This window comes from Lampetra fluviatilis, chromosome 60 (genome assembly GCF_964198595.1).
Source record: "Lampetra fluviatilis chromosome 60, kcLamFluv1.1, whole genome shotgun sequence".
NCBI classification, from domain to species: domain Eukaryota; kingdom Metazoa; phylum Chordata; class Hyperoartia; order Petromyzontiformes; family Petromyzontidae; genus Lampetra; species Lampetra fluviatilis.
Window position 1 is genome coordinate 7,132,258 of NC_136334.1, and position 25,973 is coordinate 7,158,230.

The 25,973-nt window shown below is 52.7% G+C and overlaps 2 protein-coding genes across 3 annotated transcripts in view; both read right to left on the bottom strand.

Annotated features, from left to right (window-relative positions):
• Positions 1-75: 75 nt before the first annotated feature.
• Positions 76-16,400, bottom strand: LOC144950960 (nucleoside hydrolase-like). Its single transcript, XM_078881143.1, has 8 exons — positions 16,387-16,400; positions 6,887-7,095; positions 6,242-6,427; positions 5,254-5,365; positions 4,343-4,479; positions 3,461-3,568; positions 2,573-2,668; positions 76-1,798 (listed from the first exon to the last, which is right to left on the bottom strand). Exons 1-8 carry the CDS (start codon positions 16,394-16,396, stop codon positions 1,646-1,648), a joined length of 1,011 nt encoding a protein of 336 aa, XP_078737269.1. The 5' UTR covers positions 16,397-16,400; the 3' UTR covers positions 76-1,645.
• A 5,042-nt stretch (positions 16,401-21,442) lies between these two features.
• Positions 21,443-25,973, bottom strand: part of LOC144950899 (inositol polyphosphate-4-phosphatase type I A-like) — a 42,393-nt gene continuing 37,862 nt past the window's right edge. For both annotated transcript variants that reach the window (XM_078881061.1, XM_078881063.1), the window contains 3 exons: positions 24,745-24,872; positions 23,336-23,490; positions 21,443-21,580 (listed from right to left, as the gene is read on the bottom strand). In XM_078881061.1, the coding sequence (XP_078737187.1) occupies positions 21,448-21,580; positions 23,336-23,490; positions 24,745-24,872 (416 nt within the window). In that variant the 3' untranslated portion in view covers positions 21,443-21,447. The remainder of the gene's footprint in view (positions 21,581-23,335; positions 23,491-24,744; positions 24,873-25,973) is intronic.

A 25,973-nucleotide genomic window follows, 5' to 3' on the forward strand; every position in this document is an offset into this window, starting at 1 on the left:
CACACTTTTATTGTTACACTTTCATTGTTACACACTTTCATTGTTACACTTTTATTGTTACACTTTCATTGTTACACACTTCTATTGTTACACACTTCTATTGTTACACTTTCATTGTTACACTTTAATTGTTACACTTTCATTGTTACACACTTTTATTGTTACACTTTCATTCTTACACACTTTAATTGTTACACTTTAATTGTTACACTTTTATTGTTCCACACTTTCATTCTTACACACTTTAATTGTTACACACTTTTATTGTTACACTTTCATTCTTACACACTTTAATTGTTATACTTTCATTGTTACACTTTTATTGTTCCACACTTTCATTCTTACACACTTTAATTGTTACACACTTTTATTGTTACACTTTCATTCTTACACACTTTAATTGTTACACTTTCATTGTTACACTTTTATTGTTCCACACTTTCATTCTTAAACACTTTAATTGTTACGCACTTTTATTTAACGTTACCCCTTGGTCTTGTTTATATTTCGATTTAAAGCTTTCGTGACTGCAGGGATTCATCTTCTTGGTTCTTTCGGTAAAGTCACGTAGAATGGAAATAATAAAATAATAAAAATGAAACATAATAAAATAATTCTCACGACGTTTCGGCCACAACGCAAGCAGCCGTCCTCAGGTGAAGAACAAGTCTGAAGAACAGGTCTGTCGAGAAGACATTCATTCAGACTCTGTCGTTACACACCGCACCGCACCGCACCACACCGCACGAGGCAAGATGCTGTGGGGACGATGCCAGGTGCCACGTGGACTGAAGCGTCGCCCGGCGCCGTGCTCATGGCGGTCACATGTGATTGTGTTGGTGCGTTGCTCTGTACCTCGAGTGGCCAACACAGATTACTGAGACAGGCGACGCTGACGTTTGTGTCATTTATTGTTGAGACAAATCACAAAAAGGCAGACAGCCCGCGCCTCTTTGGATGCCAGAAGCCCCAGCGGATAAGTGGGTGGGTGGGTGAGTGAGTGACTGATTGGGTGGGTGAGTGGGTGAGTCAGTGGGTAGGTGGGTGGTGAGTGGGTGGGTGAGTGTGTGGGTGGGTGGGTGAGTGTGTGGGTGAGTGGGTGAGTGTATGGGTGGGTGGGTGGGTGAGTGTATGGGTGGGTGGGTGAGTGGATGGGTGGGTGAGTGGATGGGTGGGTGGGTGGGTGAGTGAGTGGGTGGGTGGGTGAGTGGGTGGGTGGGTAGCTGGCTGGGTGGGTGAGTGGATAGGTTGGTGGGTGGGTGGGTGGATGGGTGGGTGGGTGATTGAGTGAGTGGGTGGGTGAGTGAGTGAGTGAGTGGATGAGTGAGTGAGTGGGTGGGTGGGTGGGTGGGTGAGTGAGTGAGTGGGTGGGTGGGTGAGTGGGTGGGTGGGTGGGTGAGTGGGTGGGTGGGTGAGTGTGTGGGTGGGTGAGTGTGTGGGTGAGTGAGTGGGTGAGTGGGTGGGTGGGTGGGTGAGTGGGTGAGTGGGTGGGTGGGTGAATGAGTGGGTGGGTGGGTGAGTGAGTGGCTGGGTGGGTGAGTGGCTGGGTGAGTGGCTGGGTGAGTGGCTGGGTGGGTGAGTGAGTGAGTGAGTGGGTGAGTGGGTGAGTGAGTCATTCGGCGGGAGCCTGCGTCCCTCCAACCGGTCACTGCACAGCCGCGACTAGCATGGCCATGAGCCGCGCCGTGTCGCACTGGACCATGATGCGCGCATTGACCAGCGGCCGATCCTCCATGATGCCCATCCAGTCCACCACCATCTGGCCGCGCGTCAGAGCGCCGTGCAGCTCCACGCGCACCTGCGCACGTGGATCACGCGGACCACGTGGATCACGAGAAGCACGTGGAACAGGAGAAGCACGTGCAGCGTCCATGACGTCGACAAAGACGACAAAGGCCCCCCCCACCCGCGTAAGCCTCGCACGGGCCGTCGGGGCAAGTGCCGTTAGCGGCGACGGGGTGCGGTCGGTGGCGGTGATTTACGCACCGCTGCACCGGGTACTCATTCGAGGCCGGGTCGACCTAGGGGAGGCCCAGGACCCGGTGTTGGCCGTCGGCGGGAATCGAACTGGGCTCGCCGGGTGAGTAGCGCAGCGCGCTAACCGTCGCGCCCCCACTCCCCGCACACGCGCAAACACACGGTGCGGTTTCATCTTCTTGGTTCTTTCGGTAAAGTCACGTAGAAGGGAAATAATAAAATAATAAAAATAAAACATAATAAAATAATTCTCACGACGCTTCGGCCACAACGCAAGCAGCCGTCCTCAGGTGAAGAACAGGGCTGTGAGAATTATTTTATAATGTTTTATTTGTATGATTTTATTATTTCCCTTCTACGTGACGACTTTACCGAAAGAACCAAGAAGATGAATCCCTGCAGTCACGAAAGAAGCTTTAAATCGACATGGTGCTGTTGTTGTGGAGGGCTTTTAACCTCCAAATATCAACACTGATGCTGCCATCTGGATGGGGGGGAGGGGCATAACCCCCCTCGTGCCCCCTCCCTCCACCCCCCCCAGTGCCCCCACCCCCAGTGCCCCCCCCCCCAGTGCCCCCCTCCGGTGCCCACTCACCGAGTGCTCTGCCCACTGGGTCACGAAGTCCGGGTCCAATGCAGCGGCCACTGCGTAGACATCGCACGGCACGAAGCCCGGCCCAGCAAACAGCTCCTGGTGTCCACAGAGACGGGGCAGGTGTATGTAGGCATGTTGTAGGCATGTTGTAGGCATGTTGTAGGCATGTCGTAGGCATGTTTTATGCATGTTGTAGGCATGTTGTAGGCATTTTGTAGGCATGTTGTAGGCATGTTGTAGTCGTGTTGCATGCGTGTTGCATGCGTGTTGCATGCGTGTTGCATGCATGTATGTTGAACTTCTTTCTCATCGTACGTAGCCAACCCGTGACAATCGAAGGTGCGTGGGGGAAGGACAACAAACCAAGACGCAAGAACGCCGCTCTACAGAAGTGAGTTTTTCGAACGAGATGATTGCAAAGCGCAGAGCAGCCAGTGGCTTCCTCGTCGTGATGGGAGGCAGAGGGGGAGATGATGGGAAGTGACAAGGTAGGGAGATGAGTGGAGAGGGGAGCGAGCAACAGGTGGTGAGTGAATGAGAGAGGGTGCTGAGCGTGAAGGTGGTGGGAGGGTGGTGAGTTGGGGGGGGGGGTGGTGGTGAGCGAGTGGGGGGGTGGTGAATGAGTGGGGTGATGAGGGAGTGGGGAGGGTGGTGAGCGAGTGGGGAGGGTGGTGAGTGGGTGGGAAGGGTGGTGAATGAGTGGGGAGGGTGTTGAGTGGGTGAGTGAGTGAGTGAGTGGGGAGGGTGGTGAGTGAGTGGGTGAGTGAGTGAGTGAGTTGGTGAGTGAGTGGGTGAGTGAGTGAGTGGGAGGGTGGTGAGTGAGTGAGTGGGAGGGTGGTGAGTGAGTGGGTGAGTGAGTGAGTGAGTGGGGGGGGTGGTGAGTGGTACCACGGATCCGCGCCCGGGCTCCCGAGCGAAGGCGGTGCTCTTCGCCGAGATGCGCTTCACGAAGCGTCCACGCTCCGTGTCGGTGGTGGTCCACGCGTCGTAGAACTCCTGCAGCAGTAGCAACACACAGGGGTGGGTGAGCGGCGGGGTGAGTGAGTGGGTAGGCGAGCGGGTGAGTGGGTTCGTGAGCATGTGAGTTTGCGGGTAGGTGAGCGTGTGAGTAAGTGGGTAGGTGAGCGTGTGAATAAGTGGGTAGGTGAGCGTGTGAGTTTGCGGGTAGGTTCAGTGAGTGAGTGGGTAGGTGAGTGTGTGAGTGAGTGGGTAGGTGAGTGGGTAGGTGAGTGAGTGAGTGGGTAGGTGAGTGTGTGAGTGAGTGGGTAGGTGAGTGGGTAGGTGAGCGTGTGAGTGGGTTGATGAGTGTGTGAGTGAGTGGGTAGGTGAGCGTGTGAGCGAGCGGGTAGGTGAGCATGTAAGTGAGTGGGTAGGTGAGTGGGTTGGTGAGTGAGTGATGGGGTAGGTGAGTGAGTGATGGGGTAGGTGAGCGTGTGAGTGAGTGGGTAGGTGAGTGAGTTGGTGAGCGTGTGAGTGAGTGGGTAGGTGAGCGTGTGAGTGAGTGGGTAGGTGAGCGTGTGAGTGAGTGTGTAGGTGAGTGGGTAGGTGAGTGAGTGATGGGGTAGGTGAGCATGTGAGTGAGTGGGTAGGTGAGTGAGTAATAGCGTAGGTGAGCGTGTGAGTGAGTGGGTAGGTGAGTGGGTAGGTGAGTGATGGGGTAGGTGAGCGTGTGAGTGAGTGGGTAGGTGAGTAGGTGAGTGAGTGATGGGGCAGGTGAGCGTGTGAGTGAGTGGGTAGGTGAGTGGGTAGGTGAGTCTCTGTGCTACACACCCAGGGAATGGCGTTGCGCACGGTGAACTCCCAGCTGGCAATGAGGAGCGGGCAGCTGCAGGTCTCCAGCACCACATAGGCAGCCTCAGGGTCCGCAGCAAAGTTAAACTCCCCGCACATGGTGCAATTCCCGCGTGCTGCATGCACCACAGAGGCAAAGATCCCTCGTGTAGTCTTAACATACTTCATTGGACCTCCTTTGCCAGTACCAAAATATGAGAATGGGTTTTTCCCCTTTTTTCTGGCAACAAAACAGCTGTGTTAGGATGTTAAAACACCAAACTGAAACCTTTTACAAGGAATCACGTCTGCATTAACAACAATACTTGTGGGCAGAATGAAAACAAACAACATACTCTGATAATATATTCATTTTTCGATTTAAAGCTTTCGTGACTGCAGGGATTCATCTTCTTGGTTCTTTCGGTAAAGTCACGTAGAAGGGAAATAATAAAATAATAAAAATAAAACATAATTAAATAATTCTCACGACGTTTCGGCCACAACGCAAGAAGCCGTCCTCAGGTGAAGAACAGGTCTGTCGGAAAGACAGCGTCTGAATGAAACACCACCAGGCTTGGGGCGTATATTTAAGCTGCTGGGTTGGAGGGGGAAGAGCGCCTTGACAAAAGAATGATGTTTTATTATGTTATATTTTTATTATTTTATTATTTCCCTTCTACGTGACTTTTCCTAAAGAACCAAGACGATGAATCCCTGCAGTCACGAAAGCTTTAAATCGAAAAGTTCTCCTCAGGTTAAACCAATGGTTTCAAACTTACCTGACTACTGATAAGACGCAAAATATTACGACTGGTCCAAGATGTTGCCCGTGTTGAACCAATCGTTCAAGCGAGCCCGACTCTGCTGATAAAACACCAAATGTGTAAACGGGCGCGGCGAGCACGCACCCTCCACGGTGCCGCCCATGATGTAGAGCTCCTTGAGGCGCGAGGTAAAGTCGGGGTCCATGCGCATCGCAAGCGCCACGTTGGTCAGGGGCCCCACGGCCACAAGCGTGATCTGCGGGCCGCACGGAGCAGACTGACGACCGAGGCCGAGAGACCGAGACCTCGGGTGGGGGGTCTGGGCCAAGATGTAGTGTGGGGGGTCTAGGCCGAGACCTAGGCTTGGAGCCTAGGCCGAGACCTAGGCTTGGAGCCTAGGCCGAGACCTAGGCTTGGAGCCTAGGCCGAGACCTAGGCTTGGAGCCTAGGCCGAGACCTAGGCTTGGAGTCTAGGCCGAGACCTAGGGTCGGAGCCTAGGCCGAGACCGAAGGTCGGAGTATAGGCCAAGACCTAGACCAGGGGTTGCAAGACCTATACGACCGACAACTAGGCCATAGCCTAGGCTGAGGCCTAGGCCGGAGCCTTTGCCAAGACCCACGCCAGAGCCTAGGCCGAGACTTAGGTCCGAACATTTGCCGAGACTTAGGCGAGGGCCTTTGCCGAGAACCTGGATCGGAGACTAGGCCGCGATTTAGGCCGGAGCCTTTGCCGAGACCTTGGATCGGAGCGTAGGCCGGGGCTTAGGTCGAGACCTAGGTAGGGAACCTAGGCCAAGACCTAGGGTCGGAGCCTAGGCCGAGACCTAGGCCAGAGCCTAGGCTGAAACATCGACTATAATATATTTTGTTATTGATAATAATAATAATAGTTAAATTTATAACGCGCGCAAATTTGCGGACGTAATGGCCGCAACTCAGAGGCGCGGAGCCAAGCTCAGAGTCGCTCGAAAGCATGATTGTAGAGGTGAGTTTTTAAGTCTCTCTTGAAGGAGGCGATTGAGGTGATGCTGCGAATGTGCAGAGGGATATCGTTCCAGACTGTTGGGGCTGCCACCGAGAAGCGGCGCATAGACGTGCGTGTATATATGTACAATGATACAAATCAATGGACCTGTCCCGGGTTCTCCTTGGCCAGACGGACGAGCGCATTGACCGCGTGCTCCTCCTGCTCCTTCACCGCCACGGGTCTCGGGTCGGGGGGGTCCGGGGAGTCCCCCAGACCGTCATTGCCGTGGAACGGAGACGCGTCCATCTGCTTGGCCAGCAGCGGCGAGGAGGCCCCTAGGAACACGGGGACCTGCGGGGGACACGCGGGATTAGCACCTTTACACCATCCGCAACTAGTTTACACAACAAAGGCTCATTCCTAACAGCGTGCTTCAGCCGCACCTTTACATCAGACGGACCTTAACAACTCTTAGAACCTCCCAGTTCAACCATTCTACACAACAAGGCGAGGTAGTTAACATCTCACCATGGAGAGAGACACACGGCAAACTCCAAATACACAGCAGGCGTCAGGGTCGGGATCGAACCCACGACCTCCTGTAGACCAGGCGAGGTAGTTAACATCTCACCATGGAGAGAGACACAGCAAACTCCAAATATACAGCAGCAGGCGTCAGGGTCGGGATCGAACCCACGACCTCCTGTAGACCAGGTGAGGTAGTCAACATCTCCTAGCCAGCATTGCCCCCCCACCTTTGTCTTTGGGGTGAGTGGTGTAGGTGAGGACCCCCCCCCACCCCCTCCTCACCTGCGCGCTCGCTCCGCACGCGCGCAGCACGCGCGCCACGTTGTCCGCCACCTGGCGCACGTGCGTGTTGCCGTTGCAGCACGTGATGGCGAGCACGCGCGCGCGCGCGGCGTCTCCCAGGGCAACCATGAGCGCTTGGGCGTCATCCACGCCGCAGTCAACGTCCAGCACCAGCAGCTTCTTAGGCGCGGCACCAGCTGGGGGCGGGGCTTAGGGAGGGGAGGGGCAGGTGGGGGGGGGGTCAAGAGGGGAGGTGGGGAGGGTCAAGGGGGGGAGTTGGGGGGAGGTGAAGGGGGGAGATGGGGGAGGGGGGGGTGACGTGGTGGGGGGTGGCGGTCTCAATCAGAATATTTATAATTCGATTTAAAGCTTTCGTGATTGCAGGAATTCATCTTCTTGGTTCTTTCGGTAAAGTCACGTAGAAGGGAAATAATAAAATAATAAGAATAAAACAATATAAAATACAATTCTCACGACGTTTCGGCCACAATGCAAGCAGTCGTCCTCGGGTGAAGAACAGGTCTGTCGGAAAGACAGCGTCTGAAATTTATATTTATGCTGGAGGAATCCAATGAGCTACAAAGGACCTCTTTGTTTTGTTTACAGATATCCAGTAGAGTCACTGAGTCGGAACATCACAACAACAATCACAATACAAAAACACGATAGGAGTGTAAAGTGTAAAAGTAAACAATATAAGAATAGGTTTTACCCTTTTTATATGTCTGTCTATAGTTTTCTGGTTAGATTTTTGTTGCTATTTCTTTAATACCTGATGATGATTGCTTGTGTTGCAATCGAAACGTCGTAGTATGCTATTATTTAATTTATTATTTTATCTTTATACGTGACTTTACCGAAAGAACCAAAGAATAATTCCTGCAGTCACGAAAGCTCCAAAATTAAGATTAAAATGAAGGTACCCCCATGGGTTCCCCCTTATCGCCAGTTATAGCGAATGTTTTCATGGAGAAATTTGAAACAGATGCCATCCAGACATCCACCCTACGTCCTTTCTTGTGGAAGAGATATGTGGATGACACTTTCGTCATTTGGCCACATGGCCTGCCAACTTTGAACCAATTTCTCAACCACATCAATTCCATACACCCATCGATCAAATTCAGCATGGAAGTGGAGAAGGATGGTAAGCTACCTTTCCTGGATGTTTTGTTTGAGAAGAGACCTGACGGCTCGTTGGGACACTGTCTACAGGAAATCCACCCACACAGATTCCTATCTGAAACCTGATTCCCACCACCATCCGGCACAGAAGAATTCCCTCATCAAAACACTACACCATAGGGCCCACTGCATTTCCGACCAACGCAACCTAGCCAGTGAACTGGAACACGTACACCAGGCCCTCAAGAAAAATGGGTACTCGGACCGCATTATTCGCAAAGCTGTTTCTCCAACCATGGAGAAACAACCCCCTGAGAAGCCAATCAAAACCATCACGTTCCCATACATAGCAGGTGTTACCAAAAATATTTCCAAAATCTTAAACAAACACAAGATCCAGGTCCGATTCAATACAGTACACAAAATCCGTGATCTAATCCCATCTGTGAAGGATGTCAATCCTGACATGCAATACCCTGGAGTTTACAAACTTGAGTTGTACCTGGCGGCAGCAGTTACATCGGGGAAACGAAACGACATGTCTCGGACCGTGTCCGCGAACACAAGGTAGATCTGAAACACGGCAGAACCAATACCTCTGCCGTAGCTGACCATTGTTATAACGCTGTGGGCTCGCATGATATTGTTTTTTTCCGAGACCAAGGTACTCTGCAAACCTTTGTCTATGTATCTCTGTGATATCTGTCTGCTTATATGTCTGTCTATATGTCTCTGGCTCTGTATTGTATCTCTCTCTCAAATTTAGCATTCTCAGGAAGAACGTAATCAACCAGGTAGGGTGTTGACTGTTATGTTATCCGACTCTCTGTTGTATTACATTACATTTCTAAGTGTACTAGATTTGTGTTTCTATTTCATTTATACCTGATGATGATTGCTTGTGTTGCAATCGAAACGTCGTATGCTAGTATTTAATTTATTACTTTCTCTTTATACGTCACTTTACCGAAAGAACCAAAGACGACATCAAAGGTTTGTTCGTGAAGCCATCCAGATATATAAACATAGACACAACTTCAACCGAGACGATGGATACAAATTGAGCAATCATTGCTAGGATGTTATTAACCAGGTAAAACCATAACTGCTTTATGGTTGTTGTCTATCATATCTGCCGGGTACTAGTCGATTTTTCAGAGTTAATTCCCCCCCCCCCAGCCTCACGTCCCTCCCCTCCCCCTACCCCCCCCCCCCTCTCTCTCCCCTTGCCCCTCCCCCCTTTCTTACCTATATAACCTCTGACCACGGCAGCTCTCTCTCCCACTTCAGCAAAACAAAGTCTTGCTGTGGTTTTCCCACCTGATGATGATTGCTTGTGTTGCAATCGAAGCGTCGTGGTTTATTTTATTTTATACCTACGTGACTTTACCGAAAGAAGCATAGAGTATCATAGGCATTCTAGATTTGAAGCTTTCGTGACTGCAAGGATTCATATTCTTAGGTTGTTTCGGTAAAGTCACGTAAGTAAATTAAATTATTTATTTTATTTTAATTTTACTTTTATTAATTTGACGTGACTTTACCGGAAAAAAAACTAAGAATATCGTAGGCATGCTCGAGAGTGACGATTTGTTGATCGCACGTGATTTCTGGGACGGCAGGGAGGATTTGTGGACCGAAAGAGCCTCACATTCGGCTTTCCTTCTGCACGGATTCATTATAGCCCTTCGCAGCGCCTTTAAAGTTCAAGTTCATTTATTAGGTATAGCCCTGTGAGCCATTCGGCTCTTGAATCGGGTGCAACCGCAACAAACAAAAAACTAAAACATGAACAAAAAACATCTTAAAGTGAATATGTGACTAAGTGCAAACAGAAAATCCAAGAAAAGACAGCAAAATTTTGCAGAAAAAGCACCGTACACCAACGCTCTGTGTGTAAAAATCCCAGTGGGATGCAAGTCAAACAACAACAACCACAAGACAGCTTAGATTAAGGCCATCAGTTTAACTCTGTACTACAACAAACAAACATGGCTAAACCAATACACTTTTCGAAATCACCAAAATAAAGCCATGAAAGCAATGAAAAATTAACCCGTAAAAACAAAGTTTTTCACTATAAATCCTTTATATGCGTGGCGGCTAGAGTCCTCTCGTCCTCTGGCTTGAGATGGCTGCCACCTATGGGTCAGATGATTGTCTGGCAGCATTAAGCAATTGGTAATTAAATATTTTAAAAAAAAAATCCTAAACAGTGTAAAATTTTGGAATTTTTTTTCACGAAAATGCATTGTCACGCACAACGAGTCTGTGTGCAAAATGTCAGCTCGATCGGATCACGGGAAGTGGGTTAAAAAACGACCGAAAGATTTGCACGGTCGTAAGCGCGCAAGCAAGTGAACTTAATATAAAGGATTTAGAAAGCAATCATAGGAACTGTGACGGAAAAGCTTTTTCTTGAGCCACTTTCTGCATTGTGCACGGTACTGTGATTATATATCTATCCCTGGGGCTATGTTGCCATACAGTCTGTCTGTACGTCGGCTGTTGGGGAATGCCAATCAATGCATAATATTCTGGGATGGCAGAACTTGCTGGTTCAACCGGTTATCGCTTCATAGCACCGAGTCTTCTTGTAACTTACAACGCGGGGAAAGTCTACACGGAGTGTTGGTGTCTTGATTGGGTGCGAGTGATTGGAGTGAGTGTGCGTGCAAGTGTTTACAGTTTAACGCGTAGGCTTTCGCGACCAATATCCATAAATAAAGGTTTTTTGAGTTAGATCGTGCAAATATATAAATGTGTCGTTAACTCCACCACCACCCGACACACAGCCAATTAGTGAGGTTTGTCACGTAATCAGAACGTGCCAATTTGCTACGAGTACAGCAGACTGGTGTGTTGGAGAGTAAACCAGCAACATTTACCTTCTGAGTACGACGTTTCGTCAGTAATTGCAACTAGCTTCATCAGGCTGATGACGTTTCATCAGTAATTACAACTAGTTTATTCTTGGTTCTTTCGGTAAAGTCACGTAGAATGTAAATAATAATAAAATAATAAAAATAAAACATAATTAAATCATTCTCACGACGTTTCGGCCACAACGCAAGCAGCCATCCTCAGGTGAAGAACAGGTCTGTCGAGAAGACAGAGTCTGAATGACAGACCTGTTCTTCACCTGAGGACGGCTGCTTGCGTTGTGGCCGAAACGTCGTGAGAATTATTTTATTGTGTTTTATTTTTATTAAATATTGTTTTATTATTTCCATTCTACGTGACTTTACCGAAAGAACCAAGAAGATGAATCCCTGCAGTCACGAAAGCTTTAAATCGAAATACAACTAGCTTCATCAGGCTGATGACGTTTCATCAGTAATTGCAACTGGCTTTATCAGAATGTGTTAACTCCGCCACCAACTAGCCTGATGAAGCTAGTTGGAATTACTGGCGAAACGTCGTACTCAGATTGTAAATGTTGTGTCTTGGCTCTCCAACACACGAACTGGACACTTTCTGTTAACATGACAAATCTTACTAGTTGGCTGTGTCGGGTGGTGGCGGGTTTATCGACACATTTATATATTTACCCAAAAAAAACCCTGTATTTTGGAAGTGTTTAAAGTGTTGAGCGTGGAGTTTGTATGTGTGAGTGGCTGTGTGTTTGGAGTTTGTATCGTGTTCTGCAAATTTGAGTCGTTGAGTGCGAGTGAGCAGTTGTGAGTGAGTGGAATGTGTGTGTTCTGCCCCTGTTATGCAAGAATGCGTGATTGAGTGTGTGGGAGTGATAAGAGTACGGGGGGAGTGGCAGTGTAGCGGTTCGCGCTACGCCGCGCTACGAACTGGGCCACCCGAGTTCGATTCCCGCTCACGGCCACCAACACCGGTGACGATTATCTGAACCGGTCCTGGGCCTCCCCTAGGTCGACTTAGCCTCAAATGAGTACCTGGTGCGGTGTGTAAACATCGCCACTGCGGAGACAAAGGCGGCCTGGCGTGGTGCTGGCCACCCACCCCCACGTGTGCTGTTTCGGCCTTCACAGGTGCTGCTCGCAAACAGCACTTGCCCCAACAGCCTGTTACAGGCTACACGGGTGATCTTTGTCTTTGTGTGCGAGTGTGGAGTTTGTATCTTCTCCCCCTGCTCTGACGAGTGCGCAAGTTTATGGGTCGAGTTCACGGATGGGGCATCGCTGGCCAACGCTGCGACCTTTGGAACGTTCACTTAAAGTGTGCGTCGTGTGTGTTGAACGGCCTTCACCGTTAGCCTCTCCAAAACGAAGCACCTGCCTGGGTATTTCTGTGCCATCAAACACTTCCACCACCTCAGCTCCCCCACGAGTTCTGGGGGCAGTCGTGGAGACAGTTTGGAAGAGTTCCCGTACCCCTGGGCAGTCGTGGAGAGAGTTGGAGGAGTTTCCCGTACCCTGAGATTTGGAGGAGTTTCCCATGCACTGGGCAGTTGTTCGTATGCAGTGGAGGTCTCAACTCCGAATCAGTCTGGCGGAAGAATATATTAATCTTTAACACGTAGGCTTTCGCGACCAATATTATTCATAATCAACGTTTTGGGTGTTAGATCGCGTTATTTATAAATGTGTCGTAACCCTCCACCACCCGACACGGCCAATCAGTAAAAAAGTGTCACGTTGACAAAGACAAATAGTTCACTTTTTTACTGATTGGCCGTGTCGGGTGGTGGAGGGTTACGACACATTTATAAATAACGCGATCTAAACTCAAACACGTTGATTATGAATATATTAATCTTGCTACTCTGGGTCTTCTCGGCTACTGTGATGCCTCTATGCTTGCGAAACGTGGAGCCTTTTAAATGAACGCCTGCTCCGGTTTGAAACATTCAGGCGGGCCTGCCTACGATCCATCCCTCGGTTTATGTGTGAGGAGCTCACGAATCTTTGAGAGATCTGGAAACACAGTCCCCATCGTCAGTGGACTCCTCTGGCAGGCGAGGCTGCGTCGGTTGAGTCACGTGGCTCGCATGCCAGAGGTCGCAAACGGGTTTTGATTCCTTACCCGTACCCGTACCCGGCCGCACCAGGGTCGCAAACGGGTACCCGTACCCGGCCGGGTACGGGTAGCCGGGTATCGGGTAGGGTACGGGTATCGGGTACCCGGTTGCGACCTCTGGCGCTAGCCCAAGAAGCTTCTAAACTCGCTAAACGACCAGTTAAGGCCCAGTGAGCTGTACAGATGTTTTTTTTTTCAGACGACAATTTGTGCTGCCTTCGGCTCTCTTATTCGCTAGCTCCTGCAGAGGGCTTCTGAGCCACTTGGTGTCTCGCATCTTCGTCCTCACCGATGTCCTCCTATCCCCCCCCCCTCCCTCACTCAATGTGTGCAGATACTACTGACTCTCATAATCAACGTTTTTGGGCTTAGATCGCGTTATTTATAAATGTGTCGTAACCCTCCAACACCCGACACGACCAATCAGTAAAAAAGTGTCACGTTGACAAAAGACAAAATAGTTCACTGCTTTAGCCCACCGGTGTGTTGAAGCGTGAAACCACAACATTTACAAGTTTTTGAGTAGTACGACGTTTCGCTGGCAATTGCATCCAGCATCATCGGGCAATTCGCCAAAAACGTTGATTATGAATAATATTGGTCGCGAAAGCCTACGTGTTAAACTGACTACTGACTCTGTTGTATGTAGGGTGTGTAGCAGTGCCGGATTATATTATCCTAGAAGCTAAAGTAGCCACATATGCTACGGGCCCCGCACTTTCAAGGGCCCCGCGCTAAATGCTTTCAAGCTATCAATTCCGGTTCAGTGATTTTGCACTCGCTCTATGACTATAGTACTATACCGCCTTCGACTTTTATGAACGACTGGGTGTTTAAGGTTAGCGATTTGTCGTTATTATCCGGCTGTATAGCAAATGAAAAAAACAATTACTTTACTGTGCAAGTAAAAGAAGTGTGTTTTGATCGCAACACAAGCAGTCGTCATCAGGCAAAGGAGTTACCCTCTAAAGGCAAACTGTTTATAAGGGTTTGGAGATGGGCGTAGCCCAAGTGCACCAACAACAGCAGAAGCATGGGCGGTGCACGAGTACCATTGCAGCAACAACGCCAATGCAGCAACAACGCCAATGCAGCAGCAATGCCAATGCAGCAGCAATGCCAATGCAGCAGCAATGCCTATGCAGCAGCAATGCCAATGCAGCAGCAATGCCAATGCAGCAGCAATGCCAATGCAGCAGCAATGCCTATGCAGCAGCAATGCCAATGCAGCAGCAATGCCAATGCAGCAGCAATGCCAATGCAGCAACAACGCCAATGCAGCAGCAATGCCAATGCAGCAACAACGCCAATGCAGCAACAACGCCAATGCAGCAGCAACGCCAATGCAGCAACAACGCCAATGCAGCAGCAACGCCAATGCAGCAACAACGCCAATGCAGCAACAATGCCAATGCAGCAGCAATGCCAATGCAGCAGCAATGCCAAACGCTGGGGATGCGGGGGAGGGAAATTAACTCGGAAAAATAGACGAGTACCCGGCAGATATGATAGACAACAACCATAAAGCAGTTATGGTTTTACCTGGTTAATAACATCCTGTGAGACATCTCCTTTACCAGTGGCAAAATAGAGTCATAGGTTTTAACCCTTTCAACTGGTACAAAAACTGACACCTTTATACAAGGCATCATGTTTGCAATAACCGCAACACAAGCAGTCAAAATGCAAACAAAAAGAAACAACTCTGATCATGATAATGATATGCACTGTCCTTGAAGTTGTACGCCTTTTGGCGTCATCTGGTCCAACACCATGTGAGACTAGGCTCTAAGAAAAGCTGTCTCGGGTGTGGACCAATCAACTTCAAGGACAGTGCATATCATTATCATTATCAGAGTTGTTTCTTTTTGTTTACATTTTGACTGCTTGTGTTGTGGTTATTGCAAACATGATGCCTTGTATAAAGGTGTCAGTTTTTGTACCAGTTGAACGGGTAAAAACCTATTACTATAATAACATCCTCCCAATTATTGCTCAATTTCTATCCATCTTCTCGGTTGAAGTTATATGACTCTGTTGCGTCAACTGTTCACCGCCACATGCGGAGTTTGGGGGGGAGGTCCACTTTCTAAAACTTTCTGAAAGGCTCCCTTATGATTGAGTTGACGGACAAACGAAACGCCGCGCTTTTATAATAGAAGCCACCTGGCCACGAACGGTTCCAGCTCAGCGAAATGCATCGCAGGCAAATACTCTTAAAAACGCACGTTGATTCGAAACGGAGACCCGTGACTCAGCCCATCAGCCCTCCCTGCGGACGGACTCGTCCCCGCCATAGGAACGTGTAGCACGCGTATTGTATGAAGGTAAGAGCACGCGGCTGCCCGCTCGAGACGCCGGATATTGGACCGCGTCGGAACGCCGAGGGGACCCGACCCGAATCTCGGACTTTGGATGGTAGTCCGGGACCCCAAATGCGGTAGAGTCCCACCCCCTCACCCCCTCACGACCCCCACCCCCTCACGACCCCCACCCCCTCACGACCCCCACCCCCTCACGACCCCCACCCCCTCACGACCCCCACCCCCTCACGACCCCCACCTCCTCACGACCCCCACCCCCTCACGACCCCCACCCCCTCACGACCCCCACCCCCTCACGACCCCCACCCCCTCACGACCCCCACCTCCTCACGACCCCCACCCCCTCACGACCCCCACCCCCTCACGACCCCCAACCCCCACAATCCCGTCACCGAGGTTGAGCCCCCGTGACTCAGCGACCCACCACTCACCCGTGTTGTGACACACTCACACATGTGACAGCTCACCCGCGTGTGTGTGACACACTCACCCCCGTGACACGCTCACCCACGTGTGTGTGATACGCTCACCCACGTGACACGCTCACCCACGTGTGTGACACGCTCACCCACGTGTGTGTGACACGCTCACCTGTGTGAATGTTCACCTGTGTGTGAGAGAGCTCACACGAGTGACAGTTCACACAGGAGTGAGTGCTCACACGTGCGAGAGTTCACACGTGTGAGTGAGTGAGAGCTCACACGAGTGACAGTTCACACAGGAGTGAGTGCTCACACGTGTGAGAGCTCACACGAGTGACAGTTCACACAGGAGTGAGTGCTCACACGTGCGAGAGTTCACATGAGTGAGTGAGAGCTCACACGAGTGACAGTTCACACAGGAGTGAGTGCTCACACGAGCGAGAGTTCACGTGTGAGTGAGTGAGAGCTCACACGAGTGACAGTTCACACAGGAGTGAGTGCTCACACGAGCGAGAGTTCACGTGTGAGTGAGTGAGAGCTCACACGAGTGACAGTTCACACAGGAGTGAGTGCTCACACGAGCGAGCGAGCGAGAGAGCGAGAGAGAGAGCGCTGACACGCGTGAACCACACCTCACCTGTAGCCATGTCTGCTCCGAGTGAAGTGCCACCAGTCGGCAGCCTCGCTAAATAAAGACCCCCCCAGCCGGCCACCTCTCCCCCCACCTCCCCCCCTACTCCTGATTCCCTCCTGATTGTCACGGGGAATCGATCCCAGGAGAATCGATTCCATTGCTGGAGATGAATATGACGAGTGCCAAACTCCGACGGTCAACCGCAACCTTGGAATCAGAATCACCGGCCATGTGGTTGGTGTGTGTGTGGGGGGGGGGGGTTTGATTGTCTGCATGCAAGCCACCCACGTTTACAGAGCACATCAAATTTGATTAATTCTGAGGTCAAATGACTGAATGTTCCAATTTTGAGTGCAAATAAAAGTGTGGGCGTGCGCGCATTAAAAAAACTTGTTTTTTACCCGTTTTATTTTTCAATTAAACATTCGTCTGCTGATGAGAAACTGAAATGTCGAAACCGGTTTCTGCCTGTAAACATCTGGCAGGTCACCAGCATCGGTCCCATGCAAGCCCGGCACTGCTGATGAGACACTGAAATGTCAAAACCAATGCTGTTGATACGATGCACTCCCAGAATGCAGTGCATCTGATAGGATGTGGCACAGCGGTTTCAAAGACAATGCAGTATTTGTGATTAATGCCGACATGATTCATTGCAAAAGGTTTCAGTTTGGTATTTTGAACAAACGTGACACTACCACAGCAGCCTGGGGGATAACATTCTCGCACTCACAGAGGGAGAGAGAAAAGCGCCCAAGTTCCCAAAGTTGCTTAACCAGTTGCGTAAGAACTGCACATCGTTCGTCGTGTCGCAAGAGCCACTCATCACGCCTGTCAGTGCACCCAGTAACCCCCAGCCCACCCATCCACCCACCAATCCACCCACCCACCAATCCATCCACCCACCAAACGATCCATTCACCCACCAATCCACCCACCCACCAAACGATCCACCCACCCACCAATCCATCCACCCATCAATCCATCCACCCACCAAACGATCCATTCACCCACCAATCCATCCACCCACCAATCCATCTACCCACCAAACGACCCATCCACCCACCAATCCATCCACCCATCAATCCATCCACCCACCAAACGATCCATTCACCCACCAATCCATCCACCCACCAATCCATCTACCCACCAAACGACCCATCCACCCACCAAACCATCCACCCACCAAACCATCCACCCACCCACCAATCCATCCACCCATCAATCCATCCACCCACCAAACGATCCATTCACCCACCAATCCATCCACCCACCAATCCATCTACCCACCAATCCATCTACCCACCAAACGACCCATCCACCCACCAATCCATCCACCCACCAACCCATCCACCCACCCACCAATCCATTCACCCACCAATCCATCCACCCACCAAACGATCCATTCACCCACCAATCCACCCACCCACCAAACGATCCACCCACCCACCGATCCATTCACCCAACCGCCAATGCATCCACCCACCAACCCATCCACCCACCAACCCATCCACCCACACATCCATCCACCCACCCACCGATCCACCCACCCATCCATCCACCCACCAATCCATCCACCCAACAGCCAATGCATCCACCCACCCACCAATCCATCCACCCACCCACCAATCCACCCACCTACCGATCCATTCACCCAACCGCCAATGCATCCACTCACCCACCAATCCATCCACCCACCAATCCACCCACCCACCAATCCATCCACCCACCCACCCACCGATCCATTCACCCAACAGCCAATGCATCCACCCACACACCCATCCAACAATCGATCAGCGGACGCTCATCGCTATCCCTCCAACCTTTCACCCCCCCCCCCTCCCGGACTGCTGATGTGACTGCAGAGAGTGGAAGCCGGTCCCGGAGTTAGTGTTTGTACCGCGTTGAGCTCAAACGTGCGAGTGAGTGACGGCTCACACGAGCTGCCGATAGCGATGCACTGGGCAGGAGGGAAGGGGCGATGTGTAAAATGGAAATGTATTTCCCGAAAAAGAACAAACTGTTATTGTGGAAAGGAGAGTGCAGGGGTGGGTATGGGAGAGAGGCGGTGAGTCTGGGTTGGTTCACGCGTTTATTGAGATCATTATGATGACGTCCGGTGGTAATTACCAAAGCAAATCAGAGTGAACGCCGAGCCTGTGTGTGGGGTAGTGTGGGGTAGTGTGGGGTAGTGTGGGGTAGTGTGGGGTAGTGTGGGGTAGGGGTAAGGTGGGGTAGGGGTAGTGTGGGGTAGGGTGGGGTAGGGTGGGGTAGTGTGGGGTAGGGGTATGGTGGGGTAGTGTGGGGTAAGGTGGGGTAGGGGTAGGGTGGGGTAGGGTGGGGTAGGGTTAGGGGTATGGTGGGGTAGGGTGGGGTAGGGTGGGGTAGGGGTAGTGTGGGGTAAGGTGGGGTAGGGGTAGGGTGGGGTAGGGTTAGGGGTATGGTGGGGTAGTGTGGGGTAGGGGTAGGGTGGGGTAGGGTTAGGGGTATGGTGGGGTAGGGTGGGGTAGAGTTAGGGGTATGGTGGGGTAGTGTGGGGTAGGGGTAGGGGTAGGGTGGGGTAGGGTGGGGTAGGGTGGGGTAGGGGTATGGTGGGGTAGGGTGGGGTAGGGGTAGGGTGGGGTAGGGTGGGGTAGGGGTAAGGTGGGGTAGTGTGGGGTAGGGTTAGGGGTATGGTGGGGTAGTGTGGGGTAGGGGTAGGGTGGGGTAGGGGTAGGGTGGGGTAGGGTGGGGTAGAATGGGGTAGTGTGGGGTAGGGTTAGGGGTATGGTGGGGTAGTGTGGGGTAGGGGTAGGGTGGGGTAGTGTGGGGTAGGGTTAGGGGTATGGTGGGGTAGTGTGGGGTAAGGTGGGGTAGGGGTAGGGTGGGGTAGAATGGGGTAGTGTGGGGTAGGGTTAGGGGTATGGTGGGGTAGTGTGGGGTAGGGGTAGGGTGGGGTAGTGTGGGGTAGGGTTAGGGGTATGGTGGGGTAGTGTGGGGTAAGGTGGGGTAGGGGTAGGGTGGGGTAGAATGGGGTAGTGTGGGGTAGGGTTAGGGGTATGGTGGGGTAGTGTGGGGTAGGGGTAAGGTGGGGTAGAGGTAGGGTGGGGTAGGCTGGGGTAGTGTGGGGTAGGGTTAGGGGTATGGTGGGGTAGTGTGGGGTAGGGGTAAGGTGGGGTAGAGGTAGGGTGGGGTAGTGTGGGGTAAGGTGGGGTAGGGGTAGGGTGGGGTAGGGTGGGGTAGTGTGGAGTAGGGTTAGGGGTATGGTGGGGTAGTGTGGAGTAGGGTTAGGGGTATGGTGGGGTAGTGTGGGGTAGGGGTAGGGGTAAGGTGGGGTAGGGGTAGGGTGGGGTAGGGTGGGGTAGTGTGGAGTAGGGTTAGGGGTATGGTGGGGTAGTGTGGGGTAGGGGTAGGGGTAAGGTGGGGTAGAGGTAGGGTGGGGTAGAATGGGGTAGTGTGGGGTAGGGGTAAGGTGGGGTAGGGGTAGTGTGGGGTAGGGGTAGTGTGGGGTAGTGTGGGGTAGGGGTAGGGGTATGGTGGGGTAGGGGTATGGTGGGGTAGGGGTATGGTGGGGTAGGGGTAGTGTGGGGTAGGGGTAGAGGTATGGTAGGGTTAGGGGTAGGGTGGGGTAGAATGGGGTAGTGTGGGGTAGAGTTAGGGGTAGGGTGGGGTAGTGTGGGGTAGTGTGGGGTAGAGTTAGGGGTAGTGTGGGGTAGAATGGGGTAGTGTGGGGTAGAGTTAGGGGTGGAGTTGATATGCAGTAGGGTAGAGAGAGAAGAGGGGCAGGGTTCGGGAGAAGTTGGGTAGGGGTGGGGTGGTGTGGGTCAGGGTTGTGTAGATTGATGGTTAATAGGAGCAGTTGGGGTAGTGTGTGTCAGCGGTCGGATTTGGGTTTCGTGATTAGTGTTAGGGTTAGTAAGGGTAACGTTTAGGTGAAGAGTTAGTGTAGGTAGGGGTAGGTTAAGGGTTAGTGTGGGTCAGGGTGAGTGATAGGGTTATATGTAGGGTTAGTGTGGGTCAGGGTTAGTGGTAGAGTCAGTGAGGGTTAGGGTTAGTGAGGGTTAGGGGTAGTGAGGGTTAGTGGTAGAGTTAGTGAGGGTTAGGGGCAGTGAGGGTGAGGGGTAGAGTTAGTGAGGGTTAGGGTTAGTGAGGGTGAGTGTGAGAGTTAGTGAGTGGTAGAGTTAGTGAGGGTTAGAGTTAGTGGTAGAGTTAGTGAGGGGTAGAGTTAGTGAGGGTTAGAGTTAGTGGTAGAGTTAGTGAGGGTTAGGGGTAGTGAGGGTTAATGGTAGAGTTAGTGAGAATTAGAGAGGGTTAGTGAGGGTTAGAGTTAGTGAGGGTTAGTGAGGATTAGTGTGGGTGAGAGTTAGTGAGGGTTAGGGGTATGGGGTAGAGTTAGTGAGGATTAGTGAGGGGTAGTGAGGGTGAGAGATTGTGAGGGTTAGGCACACCCTGTGACGTTTGCTCCTCGTTCAACACAACACGACAATCACGTCACCCGCAAATCACTCGCAGGGCAATCATCTCTCCAACTCCCTCACCGGCCAACACCCACCCAGCGGGCGGGGGGAAGGGTGTGAGAGGGGGTGGTTGTGGCCTTGCCATGCCTCTGAAACTTTCCCTTCCACAGGAATCAACAACAAAGTCCTGGACAGGGAGGGTTGTGGCCTTGCCATGCCTCTGAAAGTTCCCTTACACAGAAGGCGACAACAAAGACCTGGACAGGGGTGGGTGGTTGTGGCCTTGCCATGGGCTGGGATATGAAACGTTCCCTTCCACAGGAATCAACAACAAAGACCTGGACAGGGGTGGGTGGATGTGGCCTTGCCTCGCCTCTGAAACGTTCCCTTCCACAGAAGTCGACAACGCAGACCCGGACAAGGCTGGGTGGATGTGGCCTTGCCTCGGCCTCTGAAACGTTCCCTTCCACAGGAGGCGACAACGCAGACCCGCACAGAGCGTGCACGATAGCAACGTGCCGTGTCCGTCCCACTGCCGCATGGCGGTCGCCTGCTGGCTCTCACCGCCCCCACCACCGCCACCACCGCCACCACCGCCACCCCCACCACTGCCACCACCGCCACCGCTTCACGTGTCCACCTTCCCGTACGTCCCCTCGGGTGGCCGGTAGAAGCGCGGGAAGGTGGCCAGCTGCAGCGTGTGGAACGCGTAGCGTCGACAGCCCACGTTCTTGGCAGCGTTCTCCAGCCGGCAGCCCTCACTGGACAAAGACAAAGGTGCAACCCCGTTCCCCCCACCCCCCATCCCCAGCATAGCCATCAACAGAGTGTCGTTAGCGAGCGGCACCTGCGAAGGCCGGCACGGTACGGCGCACTCACCACCGGTGAGATGTTAACTATCTCGCCTGGTGTACAGGAGGTCGTGGGTTCGATCTAAACCCCGACGATGCCTGCTGTATATTTGGAGTTTGCGTGTCTCTCTCTCTCCGTGGTGAGGTGTTAACTACCTCGCCTGGTCTACAGGAGGTCGTGGGTTCGATCCCGACCCTGACGCCTGCTGCTGTATATTTGGAGTTTGCGTGTCTCTCTCTCTCCGTGGTGAGATGTTAACTACCTCGCCTGGTCTACAGGAGGTCGTGGGTTCGATCCCGACCCTGACGATGCCTGCTGCTGTATATTTGGAGTTTGCGTGTCTCTCTCTCTCCGTGGTGAGATGTTAACTACCTCGCCTGGTATACAGGAGGTCGTGGGTTCGATCCCGACCCTGACGATGCCTGCTGCTGTATATTTGGAGTTTGCGTGTCTCTCTCTCTCCGTGGTGAGATGTTGACTACCTCGCCTGGTCTACAGGAGGTCGTGGGTTCGATCCCGACCCTGACGCCTGCTGCTGTATATTTGGAGTTTGCGTGTCTCTCTCTCTCCGTGGTGAGATGTTAACTACCTCGCCTGGTCTACAGGAGGTCGTGGGTTCGATCCCGACCCTGACGATGCCTGCTGCTGTATATTTGGAGTTTGCGTGTCTCTCTCTCTCCGTGGTGAGATGTTAACTACCTCGCCTGGTATACAGGAGGTCGTGGGTTCGATCCCGACCCTGACGATGCCTGCTGCTGTATATTTGGAGTTTGCGTGTCTCTCTCTCTCCGTGGTGAGATGTTAACTACCTCGCCTGGTCTACAGGAGGTCGTGGGTTCGATCCCGACCCTGACGCCTGCTGTATATTTGGAGTTTGCGTGTCTCTCTCTCTCTCTCCGCGTGGTCGCGTGGATTTGTCTCCGCATCCTCCAGTTTTGCCCTCCACATTTAAAATCGACGTCCCGCGTTTGAGAATTATTTGGCTGCTGCGAACATCCACGCTGACGATGAGCCACTTCGCCATCATTTGTGGCCAGGTCACTTCTGCAAAGAGCTAAATATCTCAGTGGGCTTCGCCTCGTAAACTAGCAAGAGAGTTTAAGAGTTCATCTTCTTGGTTCTTTCGGTAAAGTCACGTAGAATGGAAATAATCAAATAATAAAATAAAACATAATTAAATAATTCTCACGACAGACCTGGTCTTCACCTGAGGACGGCTGCTTGCGTTGTGGCCGAAACGTCGTGAGAATTATTTTATTATGTTTTATTTTATTATTTGATTATTTCCATTCTACGTGACTTTACCGAAAGAACCAAGAAGATGAATCCCTGCAGTCACGAAAGCTTTAAATCGAAATTTAGGTGTTAGGATGTTAAAACACCAAACTGAAATCTTTGACAAGGAATCGTGTCTGCATTAACCACAATGCTTGTGGGCAGAATGCCAACAAAAAACACACTCTGATAATATATGCATTGTCTTTGAAATTGATTGGTCCAGACCAGAGGAAGCCAAAAAGCCCTTTAGCGTCCTCTGGTCTAACACGTGACTTTACCGAAAGAACCAAGAAGATGAATCCCTGCAGTCACGAAAGAAGCTTTAATCCAAGTGTAAGAGTTGTTATAGCCACAACAAGTCACCATCCCCAGCCCGCACTGCCCACCTGCGCATGCAGTTGAGGGCCGCAGAGAAGGTGGAGGCCGGGAGCCCGTGGCGGTCCCTGAGCAGAGCGCACTGCTCCAGCGTCACCGACATGGCCGTGCGGTCCTTGGCGCTCTTGCAGCTCGTCACGCGCACGCCACGCAGCCGCTGGCACACCTGTACGCGCACACGCAGGTGCACACACACACACGCGTGCACACACACACGCGCACACGCAGGTACACACGCACGTGCACACGCAGGTGCACACGCGGACGCACGTACACACAAGGACGCATGTACACATGCACGCACGTACGGACACATACACATGCACACACACGTACACACACGTGCACACGCACGTGGACACGCACGTGCACACGCACGTGCACACGCACACTCACACACGCCACACGCACGTACACATGCACGCACGTACGGACACATACACATGCACACACGCAGGTGCACACGCAGGTGCACACGCACGTGCACACGCACGTGCACACGCACGTGCACACGCACGTGCACACGCACGTGCACACGCAGGTACACACGCACGTACACACGCACGTGCACACGCACGTGCACACGCAGGTGCACACGCACGTTCACACGCACGTGCACACGCACGTTCACACGCACGTGCACACGCACGTGCACACGCAGGTGCACACGCACGTACACACGCACGTGCACACGCAGGTGCACACGCACGTTCACACGCACGTGCACACGCAGGTGCACACGCACGTTCACACGCACGTGCACACGCAGGTGCACACGCACGTGCACACGCACGTGCACACGCAGGTGCACACGCACGTACACACGCAGGCACACATACGCATGCACATGCAGGTACACGCAAGTACAAAAAACAAAGACAAAGATGTCCCGTATAGCCTCAACAGACTGTTGGGGCAAGTGCTGTAAAGCGAGCATCTATGAAGACCTGAACGGCACACGAGGGGGTGGGTGGCTAGCACCACGCCCGACCGCCTTTGTCTCCCCAGTGGTGATGTTTACACACCGCACCAGGTACTCGTTTGAGGCCGAGTCGACCTAGGGGAGGCCCAGGGCCGGTTCAGATAATCGTCACCGGTGTTGGTCGTGAGCGGGAATCGAACCCGGGTCGCCGGGTTCGTAGCGCAGCGTAGCGCTAACCGCACGCACGCATGCGCACCTCCGATATAAGCTTGATTGGTGGCGAGGTGAGTGCATGGCGAGGGGCAAGTAAAGTGCGTCAACACTTCTCTCGCGCCGTGCGTGGGCCAACCGTGCTCGTCGGAGGTGCGGCATCGAGGGCGGGCGCGGGGCAGCGAGCGCCGGTGAGGGGTGGTGAGGGGTGAGGTGAGGGGTGGTGAGGGGTGAGGTGAGGGGTGGCAAGGTGAGGGGGGGGGGGGGAGTCCAGGGGGCGGCCCTCACCTGTGCGGCCACCTGCAGGACGTGCACGTTCTTGTTGCGCCGAGAGGCGGCCGACTTGGCGAGCTCCTCCAGCAGCTCCGGGAGGGGGCGCCAGCAGCCAGGGGGGGGAGCGTCGCCCCGCGGCTCCGCTGCAAAGACAAAGGTCCCCCCACCCCGGCCCCCGACCCCCCCACACGTAGCCTTGACGGACCGGTTGGGGCGCGTGCGACGTGGGTGGCGTGGTGAGGTCGTGGGTTCGATCCCGACCCTGACGACGCCTGCTGCTGTATATTTGGAGTTTGCGTGTCTCTCTCTCTCCGTGGTGAGATGTTAACTACCTCGCCTGGTCTACAGGAGGTCGTGGGTTCGATCCCGACCCTGACGCCTGCTGCTGTATATTTAGAGTGTGCGTGTCTCTCTCTCTCTCTCCGCGTGGTCGCGTGGATTTGTCTCCGCATCCTCCAGTGTTTGCCCTCCACATTTAGAATCGACGTCGCGCGTTTGAGAATTATTTGGCTGCTGCGAACATCCACGCCGACTTTTGCCGCGCCCAGGGAGGCCCGCGACCGGGACGGGTAATCGTCACCGGTGTTGGCCGCGAGCGGGAATCGAATTCGGGTCGACGGGTTCGTAGAGAACGGCGCGGTAGCCGCTGCGTTACCCCTCCCCAGGTGCAGACACACACGAAGAAAAAACAAAGATCCCCCGTGTAGCCTGAACAGACTGTTGGGGCAAGTGCTGTTAGCGAGCACCTATGAAGGCCGGCACGGCAAACGAGGGGGTGGGTGGACAGCGCCGCGCCCGGCCGCCTTTGTCTCCCCAGTGGCGATGTTTACTACACACCGCACCGGGTACTCATTTAAGGCTGAGTCAACCAAGGGGAGGCCCAGGACCGGTTCATATAATCGTCACTGGTGTTGGCCGTGAGCGGGAATCGAACCCACGTCACCGGGTTCGTAGCGCAGCGTAGCGCTAACCGCTAAACCACCGCTCCCCACACACACAGACAAAGATACCCCATATGGCCTGAACAGACTGTTGGGGCAAGTGCTGTTAGCAAGCACCTGTGATGGCCGGCACGGCGCACAAGGACGGTGGGTGGCCAGCACCACGCCCGGCCGTACACGCACACACGCACACACGCGCACAGGTACACACGCACACACGCGCACAGGTACACACACACACACGCGCACAGGTACACACGCTCACACATGCACAGGTACACACGCTCACACATGCACAGGTAC